At 37.6% G+C, this 14,183-nt stretch overlaps 1 protein-coding gene across 1 annotated transcript in view; it reads left to right on the forward strand.

Annotated features, from left to right (window-relative positions):
• Positions 1 to 8,478, forward strand: part of LOC119798705 (endophilin-A1-like) — a 55,206-nt gene extending 46,728 nt beyond the window's left edge. The window contains exons 3-9 of the mRNA XM_038308271.1: positions 2,088 to 2,160; positions 2,243 to 2,386; positions 2,852 to 2,985; positions 3,090 to 3,248; positions 4,344 to 4,447; positions 4,525 to 4,655; positions 7,131 to 8,478. Coding sequence (XP_038164199.1) covers positions 2,088 to 2,160; positions 2,243 to 2,386; positions 2,852 to 2,985; positions 3,090 to 3,248; positions 4,344 to 4,447; positions 4,525 to 4,655; positions 7,131 to 7,327 — 942 coding nt within the window. The 3' untranslated portion in view covers positions 7,328 to 8,478. The remainder of the gene's footprint in view (positions 1 to 2,087; positions 2,161 to 2,242; positions 2,387 to 2,851; positions 2,986 to 3,089; positions 3,249 to 4,343; positions 4,448 to 4,524; positions 4,656 to 7,130) is intronic.
• Positions 8,479 to 14,183: the final 5,705 nt, after the last annotated feature.

A 14,183-nucleotide genomic window follows, 5' to 3' on the forward strand; every position in this document is an offset into this window, starting at 1 on the left:
ATATATATATATATATATATATATATATATATATATATATATATATATATATATATACACTATATTGCCAAAAGTATTTGCTCACCTGCCTTGACTCACATATGAGCTTAAGTGACATCCCGTTCCTAATCCATAGGGTTCAATATGACGTCGGTCCACCCTTTGCAGCTAGAACAGCTTCAACTCTTCTGGGAAGGCTGTCCACAAGGTTTAGGAGTGTGTTTATGGGAATTTTTGACCATTCTTCCAGAAGCGCATTTGTGAGGTCGCACACTGATGTTGGACGAGAAGGCCTGGCTCTCAGTCTCCGCTCTAATTCATCCCAAAGGTGTTCTATCGGGTTGAGGTCAGGACTCTGTGCAGGCCAGTCAAGTTCATCCACACCAGACTCTGTCATCCATGTCTTTATGGACCTTGCTTTGTGCACTGGTGCACAGTCATGTTGGAAGAGGAAGGGGCCAGCTCCAAACTGTTCCCACAAAGTTGGGAGCATGGAATTGTCCAAAATGTCTTGGGATGCTGAAGCATTCAGAGTTCCTTTCACTGGAACTAAGGGGCCAAGCCCAGCTCCTGAAAAACAACCCCACACCATAATCCCCCCTCCACCAAACTTTACACTTGGCACAATGCAGTCAGACAAGTACCGTTGTCCTGGCAACCGCCAAACCCAGACCCGTCCATCAGATTGCCAGATGGAGAAGCGCGATTCGTCACTCCAGAGAACGCGTCTCCACTGCTCTAGAGTCCAGTGGCGGCGTGCTTTACACCACCGCATCCGACGCTTTGCATTGCACTTGGTGATGTATGGCTTGGATGCAGCTGCTCGACCATGGAAACCCATTCCATGAAGCTCTCTGCGCACTGTTCTTGAGCTAATCTGAAGGCCACATGAAGTTTGGAGGTCTGTAGTGATTGACTCTGCAGAAAGTTGGCGACCTCTTCGCACTATGCGCGTCAGCATCCGCTGACCCCGCTCCGTCAGTTTACGTGGCCTACCACTTCGTGGCTGAGTTGCTGTCGTTCCCAAACACTTCCATTTTCTTATAATACAGCTGACAGTTGACTGTGGAATATTTAGGAGCGAGGAAATTTCACGACTGGATTTGTTGCACAGGTGGCATCCTATCACAGTTCCACGCTGGAATTCACTGAGCTCCTGAGAGCGACCCATTCTTTCACAAATGTTTGTAAAAACAGTCTGCATGCCTAGGTGCTTGAATTTATACACCTGTGGCCATGGAAGTGATTGGAACACCTGATTCCAATAATTTGGATGGGTGAGCAAATACTTTTGGCAATATAGTGTATATTATTTGTATGGAGGGGGGTTACTGTTATTCAATAAAGTTCTGATTTGTATGTTTTTTTATTAGTTTTAGTGATAGTTTTTTATTATTATTTTTTGTTCCATTTCATTTTTCCACACACTATTTAAAACATTTATTTTTGAACTTTTCTGCATAATTGATTATAGAAACTCAACAAAATATGCTCTTTGGCTTCAGCTGGCTCTAACGGTAGGACTACTCTAACCAAAGGACTACTCTAACGGTAGTCCTTTGGTAGAAAACAATTAGTGAACATTGAAATGAAAAATGCATCACTGAAAAAAATATTAAATCTGGATAAGTAATTTGTTCTTAAAATAAGTGCATCTGTTCTTGGATTGAGGAGGTAAAAGAGACATTACGCCAATGGAACAGACTATTTACACCTAAAGTAAGAAAACACAGTTGCATTGTCTTCTTTTAAGTGCATATTATCTAATTATCTTATTTTAAGAGTAAAAATACTCATTCCATTGGCAAACTATCTCATTTATCTACTCAAATGAAGGATAAATACACTTAATTTAAGATATTTTTACTTACTTCTAGAACATTTTTCCAGTGTACACAACAGGGACACAATATGTTCCCCCTGGCTAATAATATATGAATAGACTGAAATAAAAGAAAGTGTTTTTGCTGTTCTGATTAAGATTCACTCTTTTTTTAATTCTGTGAAGGTTTTATCTCAGCAGTGTTATTGCTCTTTGTTCTAACCTATGATGCGTTTACCTGTTTCTGATTCTTTGGCTCATGCAGAAGGTGGACATCACCAGCAGAGCGGTGCTGGACATCATGACCAAAACTACAGAGTACCTCCAGCCAAACCCAGGTATAATTAACACTCCTATAGCTGCTGCAGGATAAAAACATGGCTGTCTGTGCTGATGACCATACGCTCTGCTCGCTTTCAGCATCCAGAGCCAAGCTGAGTATGATCAACACCATGTCAAAGATCCGCGGGCAGGAAAAGGGCCCCGGTTACCCGCAGGCTGAGAGCATTCTGGGAGACGCCATGCTGAGGTTCGGGCGGGACTTGGGCGAAGAGTCATGCTTTGGTAAGTTGGAACTTCCTGTTGATGCAAAGCTGAGGTGTTTTTTACTTTAGGCGTGAGAAGCACAGCTTGTTCTATTAAAGGCCTTAAAAAGTGTCAAATGAGGATAAGTTTCCATCCTAATGTCTTTTTAAGCTTGGGAACTTTTTATTAGAAAGATCAGCGGTTGAATAGAAACATATTTACTTCAGTTCTCTCCAGTACTCCTTCAAAATAAAAGCTTTCTTGTCTGTACTAGCAGGAACTAAATGTTGCACTAAGAGATTATAGACTAAACATGATGCATTAAAGCATTAAAGCTCTTTTATTTAGATTTCCATGTTTAGATTTCCATGAGACATTCAGTGATGAGAGCTCTGTGTCGCCCCCTACAGGCCTTTTATGGTCAATGAACCAAAAGACTTCAAGAAGAACATCCCTGTTAACTGAGGAGTCCAACTGTAATCGTACATTTTCTGTTTCCTTCAGGACTTGCGCTGATCGACGCCGGCGAGGCCATGAAGGAGCTCGGGGAGGTGAAAGATGCTCTGGACATGGAGGTCAAACAGAACTTCATCGACCCGCTGCAGAACCTCCACGACAAAGATCTGAAGGAGATCCAGGTGAGTCGACGTCTGCAAAGAGGCTCCATTACCGAAGAAGAAGGATCTTCCCAGTTCCTGGTATCATCTTAGACTTATATCTGAAATCTGCTCCGCCCTCGCAGCATCATCTGAAGAAGATGGAGGGCCGTCGCCTGGACTTCGACTACAAGAAGAAACGTCAGGGGAAAGTCCAGGATGACGAGATCAAACAGGCGCTGGAGAAGTTTGACGAGAGCAAAGAGATCGCTGAGCAGAGCATGTTCAACCTGCTGGAGAGCGATGTAAGAGAAATGGCAGCTACTCATGGGACCTACTGAGATCTCTGCTCAAATTGATTAAATCCTCATTTATAGGAAGATTCAAATAAATTTAAAGGTTTAGGATACGATATAAATTAGTTTTAAGGAGACTCCCCCTATAAATAAAGGTTCAACTCTATTTGAATGAATAAAAGTCTAATAAAATGGGGGGAAATGTACTTATTTAGACCTATTTTCAGAATATTTTCACTTTCTTTTACTAATATTGTTTAAACATTTTAAACATTTTTCTTATGTGTTCTATTTAACTTTTATTGTTGCCTGAGTTTTTGTTTTTGTTTGGTCAAATAATTAGTTACATAATTAGTAACATAACAAAATCATGTGTTTTTGTTTTATTTCCATTTTCCATTTACTTCAATAATTTCAAATTATTTGTACCTTATTAAATTTCACATTGTTTAAGTATCTTTACTTATTTGTACAGATTTTTCAACGATTATATTTATTTAAAGTATTACAGTAACTTTTTATATTTTTAGTTTATATTTATGTTTTTTATCATTCTTCTTTTTTTATATATATATTTTACTTTCTTTTTTCATCACTTCCTGCTGCATTTTAATAATTTCTGGTCATTTTTAATCACACTGAGATCAACAGATGAGATATTTTTAAGAATTTAAGTACAATTGCTGTTGGAGATGTTTGAAAATTTAATGGAAACTTGCCTTTTTATGCCAAATTATTTTTAATTAAGCAGGAATGAATGATGTGTCACCCTAAAAGACCTCCTTTTTTTAAGAGAACTACCTTTTAGATGATTCCTCTCGGCACAGTTTTCCATTAAAAGTACAGAAAGTGTTTTGATAAATAAGAATAATAACCTTGAATCTGAAAGAAAACTCAAAATCCTCAACAACTAAAACCATTTTAGACATTTTAAATGTGTTTATTTGTCAGAGGTCTCATTTTCTGTCGGCTCCACATTTCTATCCAGATTTGTATTTTTTTACTGGAGCAGTGAGGAAACAAAAGCCTGTTTGCTCTGTGCTACCAAACCAGACTCAGGCCCAGCTTGAGAGCAATAACAGCCTGTGTGTGTGTGTGCTGCAGATAGAGCAGGTGAGCCAGCTGGCAGCACTGGTCCAGGCCCAGTTGGAATACCACAGCCGCTCTTCAGAAATCCTCCAACAGCTCTCCAGCAAGATGGAGGACAGGTATCGATCCGTCCTCCTACCTCAGAACAGAAATAAGCCAGGAAGGATACATCAACTTAACTGTTTTTGTTCTTCAGGATAAAAGAGGTGTCCAGTAAACCCAGGAAGGAGTACACCCCAAAGCCCAAAATGACCCTGGAGCTTCTGCCCCCCAGCGAGAGCCACAATGGCGGGATCCTCTCAGCCAAGTCTCCAGGAAAATCACCAGGTAGGAGAGGGAAATATATCCATCTGCTGTGGTATTATGCAGCTTTAGGCCAACCCCAAATCAGTCGCAGAAAAGTTCAACAAGGAACATGTGGTAAACAGTGGTGAAGAAGGGATGTTTTATAGTAAACACCAGAGGTACCTGCTATGGTACCTCTGTGGATTCACAGGGTTAAATTACAATTTAAACATAAAATCACAACATTTATACATTTTCATTGATTTTTTTATCACTTTTAACAAAATAGTGAATTTGCCACCGAGTGGCCATCTTTTACTTAGGGGAGGGTTGCCTAGTGGTTAGGGCATAAATCATGGAATCCTGAGGTTGGTAGTTTGAGCTCCACTCCCACAGACTGCCACTCTAGCTCTCTGAGCAAGACCCTTCAACCCCACACTGCTCCCTGGGTGCCGCACAATGGCAGCCCACTGCTCCCCAATGGGATGGGTTAAATTCAGAGGTAAATCTCTCTAATCTGAGATCACTAATGTTCAATTTTATTATTAATTATAGTTAAAATTGACCAAAATTGGAAAAGACGCTGCAGGTACTAGTTTCTGACAGCAGGGGGCAGACTGAAACTGTTTCATTTAATTAAACCTGAGCTGCTTATTAATATTTTTGGCAATAGCAAAAAATATGTATTTTACTAAAGATATTTCCATCCATTTTGCAATATTACCTTAAAATGCGGCCGTATTTATTTCCCTATTTATCTCATGGTGAGAGCTCAAGTTTATTTCCAATACATTTTAATATATGTAATCTCTTTTATAGATATAATCTGACAAGGCAGACTTCAAAACAAAATAATCCAATTTGACTTGTAATAACTAAGAAGAAAAATGAAAAACAAAGATAAATACAAAAATACCAAATCACAAGCTCAAGTGTAGAAACAAATAGAAGAAAAATTATTATAAGACAACTTTCTGTTATTAAAGTAAATTATTTATATATCTGTATGATTGGCTTTTTGAATTATTGGAGTGAACTAGAGCTCCCTTAGAATGATTTCACTTCAAAACATTGAAAAAGATGATCTGTAAGATTTATTCAAAGCCCAACAGGCTTCATCTCCTGTGAAAAATTCGGAAGTTTTTTTCTTTCTAAGATCTAGTTTTTATAACACTTTCACATAAAAAATATCATTGCAACCAAAGATATGTTCTTTTACTTTCCGGACCTTCAAAATAAAAGAATCTCTCTGAAAATACAAGCAGAGAGGAATGTAAGGGTGTAAAACAGGCGTCTGCAACCCTGGTCTTTTTTTAACTTCAACAATGGCTCTTCATGCAATTCAATTCAGTTTATTTATATAGTGCAAATTCACAACACATGTCATCTCAAGGCACTTTACAGTGCATCACATATAAAAATGAACCAGGTAATAGTTTTGAATATGGTATAATGACATGTGGCAGTTTAAGATCCATTAGCAGTTTTTGAAACAATAATTGCATTGAATTTCCACAGCAAAGTGATATTTAAATAAAAAACAATAATATGTTTAAACATATTTTTTTTTACTCATTACAGGTTTGGAAACAGTTTTGTTTTACACAGCTTTGCACATTTCCTAAAAGCTGTTTGTTCTTCCTGAATTGTAAAACCTAAAAATATAAATAAGATGTTTGTTTTTTTAAAGAACAAATGCATTTCCTATAGCAGATGTTTAACAATAAAGTGTCTTTTATCAGGAAGCATTGTTATATTTGGTGATCTAATCGCCTTTATATTAGCTGGACTCAGGGGAAAATGCTTATTTTGAAGGTTGCAGACCCCTGGTGTGCACAGAATAGCAAGAAGCATTAGAGGTGACTGCTGTGGCCTCTACCTGACACTGATGATTGGTTTTCTCCTTTGTTTGCTGAAATTGTTCCTACATTAATTAAAGTTCAAGGCTGAAATTTTGACTGTAGAAACAGGAGTTTTTAAACCTTTAAGCAGCTTTTTTCTACGTCAAAATGATCCAAACAACATCTAATCAAACAGATATTTATAAAATTTCCTTTATGAATGAAGGAGTAAGAATTGAACTTAAAGATTTTAAGATTTTTGTCAATTAGACAATATAACTAAATTTTAAAAACTTTGTAATCTTTTTTACCGCTATTACATTTTTGAGATTAACTAAGCAGTAAAGAGTTAAAATGAAAACAAGAGAAATAAAAATACTTTTCCAAACTTGGCCTTTGTACCATAACTTGCATAAATAGAGCTAATTTAGCTAGCTAGATATAAACTTTAATAAGGTGCATTTCTATTACCTAAAGTTTTCATCATTTAAACTTTGTGTCTTTCCTTTTTGTTATCCCAGTCGCCCCAAAACCTAATAAGAAAGACATAATTTGTTCTAGATTTTGATAAAATTATATGTGAAAGCTGGATTTTGTAACATCTATGTGTTGTTCTCTGTCTGATTGGTCTGATTGATCAGCGGCTCATTAATCAGCCCCTATTTTTTGACCTTAGCACCGATGGACCAGCCCTGCTGTCGAGCACTCTACGACTTCGAGCCAGAGAACGAGGGCGAGCTGGGCTTCAAGGAGGGCGACATCATCACTCTGACCAATCAGATCGACGAGAATTGGTACGAGGGCATGATCAACGGCCAGTCGGGCTTCTTCCCCATCAACTACGTGGATATCCTGGTCCCGCTGCCCCACTAGTTTCCAGTCAGCAGCCCGTTCCGTCCCTCTCGACCGATCCAGACACCCGTGAAACAGCCTGTACTTGCAGAAAAACGACAAACCACGCCCTCCTTCTACTTCTTCTGTGCTTCTGTGCAATTCTGCTTTCACTAAACGGACTGCAACGAGAGAGGCGCTGGACAACACGAGACTTTTGGAAAAAAAAAAAGAGAGATGGGGAGGATTATAGCGTGAGCGGGGCATTGGAGGAAGACAGGAAGAGACGAGACGACGAAGAGCTGTTGGTCTGTTAAAGCGTGGTGCTTAGCCTGGCAGCAACGGACACCAACAAGGCTTTTTGAGACTTGCAGTGAAGTCACAGTGTAATATGTACGTGCATGTCTGAATGTGTGTTCTTACCTGTTAGTACTCCGCTATGATGAAGCCAGCACAAATTCCTGCTCATCAGTTTTACCTTTTAACTAGTTTCTCCTCTCCGCTTGGTTTCTCTTGAGGTTTCCCTGCATTTTCTACCTTTGCTTACCTTCTTGTGCTTTTCTACAGCAACCACCACAGTTGTTCCTCTGTCTGTCTTTCTGTGTTTCTCTCCGTCCTACTGGCACTGCTATAGAGATGAGTCAGAGCTGTACATCCTCTTGGTTCTAGCTCCTCTTGTAACTACAGTAACTCTGCCTTACTTGCGTAGATTTTCAGTACAGTGGTTGCATGCATGGATCAGCCACGTCAAAGGTTTAGGCGATTAGACATCGTGCTTTGAGGAGTATGTAGCAGGGATAAAGCTGCATTAGATCCAGGATGAATACGACCTTGAAATCTCTCATTTTGAGCTTTTCTGTCTTCAGGCGGTAACTTTAGCAGAGGTTTAAAATGACAAGAGAAATATGCTGGAGCAGTTAAAGAGAGGAAAATCCTGGGGTTTACTCCAAAGTAATGATATTCAACAGCTTTGGAGAAGGATATGCACTAAGGTAAAGATAGGTTTGGTTTTCGTGTCCTCTTGGGTTCACATTTGTGGGTGTGTCATATGTGGAGGTGCTTGCAGCTTTGTCTTGTTCCTTGCTTTTTGCATGCAAGACTAATTCACTGAAACTTCTAACAATGTTTGCTGTTACAAAGCTTACGTTACGCTGTTCCGACATGCATTCAGTTTAAACACAACTTTAAAGTAGGAAACTAAGGAAGAAGGAAAGTTTTATCATCTGCAGAAATTATTTTTTATCAGTAATCCCACCAAAAGCTTGTTTTTAGAAAGTAATTTTTTTCCATTCATACTATTTTTTGGAAATACACTGAGTAGCATGAACACACCTTTACCGCGTAATAAATCGACTTCTTGTCACAAATTGACTCTAGCTTGGATTCAATTTTGGAGTCCCGGATTAGAAGGATTTATGTGAATGAGCGAATCTAAATAATGCAACTAGCTGCAATTCTATTACAAATGTGCGCAAAAATATGTCGATATTCGACCAATTTGAAAATGCAAAGTATCGCGATTGCGATATTAAAATTTAATAACAAATGCAGTTAAAATTTTGCAGGAATATGTTTGTTTACGTCATAAGTCTAAACAGCATGGCATTATCCTGGCAGTAAAGTCCAGCTGCAGATTACATGACTCGCATATTTAAAAACTGTTTGCATCGCAGTTTTGCAAAAGATAAGAATTTCGATGCAACTAAAAAATCCACCTTAATGAAGTGTATTAACTTTTTTTTGTCGAAAAAGTGTTTCAAAATTAACGTGCTTTCCAATTATAATTTGTGCAAGTTGTTGGTAAATAGACACAGCTACTCATAATTCTGGCTGAGTTTGACAAAAAAAAAATGTAATTAAAGCCATATTTCAGTACAGTTTGATACAGTGACCAGTTTCCCTACTAGAGCCATTATTGCCATTCTTTTATACATCTGCTGAGACATTTCCAATGGTGGAGATTAATGAAGTTAGTTTACAAGAACCAGACTTTGCTTGAACTATGCTCTGTTTATGGTTATTGATGGTATGGGTTAAAGAATTTAATCTGTATTTGGGCCAAAAAACAAAGTCTCCTATTATAAGGCGTCTCTTGGTTTCTTATAATATAGAATATATTTTACAGAAACTTTCTAGATCCACCAGATTTCTTCAAAGGTGATGTAAATTGTAGAACCTCTATGGTGCTGTTAGAAATTTGCGTTGGTTCTACAATTACGAAATTATACCTATAGTCCATGCTTGTTCTAGTTGGAGTACACAACAAACAAAACATTAGGACTGGTACAGTACAACCATTACTGGTTTTGTTTTAGTTTATTACTATAGATATGTGTAATTTTAACACACACAACTGTAGGAAAAATATTTTATAGTACCAGTTGAATATAGCTTTTCAGTAATGCGGTAGTTTATGAAGAACTTATTAATACAGTGAAAGATGAATATTTTAAGAAAAAAAAATTAGCCCCATATATTGGCATTATTGAAAAAGTTAGCTCTATGGATTTTGACATTAATCTAGCTTGTTTTTTAAAACGCATCTGGAAATTTAAAGTTGGTATGCTTTCCAGGAGCCTATTAAATTCCTATACTGATGAGGAACAAACTATAGATTGAAAGTCTGGGTTCGACAACAATAAAGACATTTTTACATTTCTAGGGGTTTTGCTAGCAAAAACGAAACCAGTGCGCTAATTCTTTCGCTTCTTCTTGTATCAATGTACTGGACTTAAAACAGCTTCAATTTTACATTAAACATGATTTTATGAGTATAATACTTAAAACTGCCTTACTTTCAAGTAAAATATTCTATTTTGATAACAATTTCTTTCAAAGAAAAACACTAGCAGGAATCTGTGCTGGTAAAGCTATTGCTAACTGTATAAAGAGCGGCTAATCACACTACTGTTAGCATCATGCTCGTATATTTGTGCTTTAATGACGCAGTGTTGAGCAGAGTACTCATCAGTATAAAATAGCTAAATACTAAATACCTCACATTAAATATAACATTAAACAAAGAAAAAAGAAATTGCTTGGGTTAGACTGTCGAATGGAAAGGCTTAATTTTCAAGCACTGCTTGCTTTTGTCGCACATTTTCTAGCTAAATCCATTTAAGTAGCTATTCTAAAAATCTGTATAAAATCAAATTACAAAATTTGGATTTCTTATTGGAAACTATAGACTTAGAATAGATCATGTTATAAAATCTTATTTTGTTGAGTTTTTAAGCAGTCAGATTTAACAAATCGTCTCTACATTAAAAAATTTCCTTAAGTATTTGTTTGTAATTTCCATTAGTTTCTACAAACATAAAGAGTAATACTGATAACTGTTTCTTTGTTTTCATGATATTTGCATTGTTTGACAGCTTTGTAATATATCACAGAATCAACAATCACAAAAGAGTTATTTACTAGAAGCCATTAGAATTGGACAAATTATGTGAGGGGAAAAAAAATTGTATAATATTTGTTAGAATGATAGTGAAATTTGAGGCAGTTGAAAAATAACGGATTTTAGCTAGAAATGCTAATAGTGCGAAAGTGAAGCTAACTGACCACGGTCAAAGAAACAATAAACACCATGGCAATAAATTATGATGCAACAATAAAATGTAATGTTTCAATATGAACGTCAGAAGTTATCTATCGCCTAGCTAGCTAGCTATCTCTAATCTCTGACTAGCTTGTCTAGCTAGCCATCTAAGCACATGCTACACCAAAATAACGCTAATAATCGTTTCCGCCATATTCTAGTTTCTCCTTTTAACTGTTTCTAGGATGTTTGAAGATTAGGGTCTGGAGCACAATGTATGTTCAGTGTTTGCATTGTTTTTTTATTCTATTTATTTTGTGAACTTATGTGTCTAAGAATCAGATTTTTTGGGTCTGTCTTTGGAAAGTTTGAGCTGCATGTACCTGAATTGTTTAATGTGTTCTGTCCAGGATGACTTCCCAAAAGCAACTACTAATGGGATATGTGTCACACCAAATTTTATCGTAAATTTGCTCAGAAACATTTTTTTTTTTCATCGCTCGCTGATGGTTTATTTTTTTTAGTATTTAAGCCCATTTGTGCTTCTTTCAAAAACATTCCGGTTTATTCAATGAAGTGCTTTGACTTTAATGTCTTTGTGTAACGTCTACTTTAATTTCTCCCTGTGTTTGTCCGTTTCTGTTTTTCCATCCTTGCTGATTTGCCCTCTCAGGCGACATGTATTCTAACCTCAATGAGGGACTTGTACAGTGTTATTCTCCGTGTCCACTATTCACCAAGTGTCAGACCTCGGCGACTTTAGTTGCCTCTGCTCAGTTTAAGCAGTCTGTGGGCTGAAGGATCAAAGGTAGCACTAAAAACCAAACCTACAAGCAGAGCTTTTATCTAAAATTTTCTTCAGTTGTAAGCAGAAATGAGAGTTAAAACACTCGTTTGTGATGAACATCAAAATTTTATAACCAAGGAGAAAAGCTCAGCGATCTTAAACGACAAAACTTTAGATGGTGAGGTCAGTTTTGAAGAAGTCTTACTCTGCTTTATTGTATTAGCTTTTGTTGAAGTTAGCCTTTTCTTGGAGATAATCAGTACCAGCCTTTCTTTCTTATGAATAAAGACATCGCCTGTGTCCAAACATTCCCCCTAATCACTAAATTCCTCAATTACTATGTATGATTAACTTTATAATGAACTCAGTTAATTGACCGTTCGGACAGATGATCACTACTTTTCGTTCCCGGTTAGTCACGAACTCCGCCTCCCCGCATGATGCCTGCACCATCTTTATTTGTCGCTGCGACAACAAATCCCATGAAGCATCATGGGACATACCTGCGTGTATAGTGACCATCGATGGCTATCACTTTTCAAGGTGCATTGTAGGAAATTTCAAATCCACGACTTTTTCATCTACTAGACATATGGTCACTCATCTAAAATGGTTTAACCGTTATATATACCCCATTTACACTTCCCTTGAAAAACCGATCCATGCCGAGCCCGATCTGAGCTCGGATCAGTTAACCAGGCGGAGCTTGGTTCTGACGACCGTTTACACGTCACGCTATCTCGGTTCCTCGCCTCCTAGTGACGAACTGTGGTATTACTGCCAGTATTGAAGGAGGCAATCAAGCAGTTGGTGGCGGTAATGCACCAAAAGTTGTTTGCCAACCGCCATAAAACACATGAAGAAGAAGGAGGGAATCAAGCAAATCAAAATGGCGGCGCCCGTCACATTCAGGAAGTTATGCTTGATTATTATTGCTGTACTTCGGTTTTTGCGGAGGGTCAGGTGAAGGCGGCAACCTTTCGGGGATGTTTATAGTTGTTGATGTTCTTCTTCTGTTTTGTGTTGGTTGGCAAGCAACTTCCGGAGGAGCATTAGCGCCAACTACTGGAATGGAGTGTGAATCGGGCTGTGCAGCCAGACGGAGATGACGCGTTCTGCTCATGCGCTCTTGTTATCAGAGAACCGAGCCAGGGAAAAACCGAGCCGAGCCCACCTCTGGAACTGGTCTGCAGTTATCTCGGTTTGGTTGTGTCTAGCTCGGTTCAGTTCAGTTTGCTTTCCATTTACACACGATAAGTTATCTCAGTTACTGAGCTCGGACCAGTCTCGGCACGGTTTACCAAGGGTAGTGTAAATGGGGTAATAGTGCCCTTTATAGTGATTATGGCGGGTGTTCAGACACAGCCATCGTTATGACACAAATCTACTTTGGCTTTGAAAGTCTGAGCCCTATAAGAGCCACAGGAGGAAAAAACAAGGAAGAAGGCATACTTTGACAAGATCCTGACTTGTTTTTGTGAGACCCACAGAGGTTCTGCAAAACCCAAATTTGTCTTGTTATATCAAAATGCTTTTCAAATTAAGAGTTTTGTCAAACTTCACAGATTTTTCATAAAATCTAGAACAAGTAAAACGGGATTTATTAGCTGATAATCTTTTCCACAGAACACAACACATAGAGTTGTACGGTTATCCCTAATGGGTTCTTTGTCCACATCGATTCATTTTGTAATTAAACTCAAATGAATAACTATTTGTCTTATCTCTGTCAAACAAACTGTGGAACTGGATCATTGGTGCTACTGCAACTCATGCTATATGGATGTTACCATTAAGTTGCAATGTTCTTTGTTTTGTATGTTTTTGTACATGTGCCCATCATTTTGAGAGCAGGTGATGATCCATGACACAGAGAAGACAGTATGTGCATGCAGTCCCGTTGATGGGCATTGTATTGTTGGTAGTGGGGAAAACTTTGGAGATTCTATGAAAAGTTCTGGGAACCCTGTCAATACTTTTTTAGATGTAACAAAACACAATCTTAATGAATTCAGGAATTGATGCAGGACCTGCCAGATTTGCAGGAGATCTTGTAAAAACATTTTAGGATCTTGTTGAATCTATTTTCAGGATATTAAAAACATATTTGAGTTTTTTTTTTGTTTTTTTAAGCCAGTTGTTTAGGTTTTTAATTTAATGTCTCTGAAAGGGTTTAGTTTAAAAACATAATTACTTCAAAATAAACTGGGTTTTACTCATAGTTGCCATCATGGATTAAGCTGAATGTTTGTTGTGATGTAACCCAACACCAATGTATTTCTCCTTTTTTTTAATTGTTTTGAGAACAAAACTTTTCCTGCTTTATGAGTTTTTTTTTTTTAAGATTTTAAACCTTCATGAGTCCAATTGGACTGTTGGATCTCTCACCACATGTTTCAGCCATATTAGAGTTTTTTTAACCTGATTGGTTATAAATATTGCCTTCTCTATAAGCCAACTTTTTCTCCTTAGGGTATGTTTGGTTGTTTTTTTCTGAATGAACTTTGAAATAACACTTTAAACCACCAATGGGAGACAGCAGAATTAGCCTTGTCCCTTTTATTTTGAAG

This window comes from Cyprinodon tularosa, unplaced genomic scaffold, assembly GCF_016077235.1.
Source record: "Cyprinodon tularosa strain WSP-4 unplaced genomic scaffold, ASM1607723v1 ctg633, whole genome shotgun sequence".
Taxonomy (NCBI): Eukaryota; Metazoa; Chordata; class Actinopteri; order Cyprinodontiformes; family Cyprinodontidae; genus Cyprinodon; species Cyprinodon tularosa.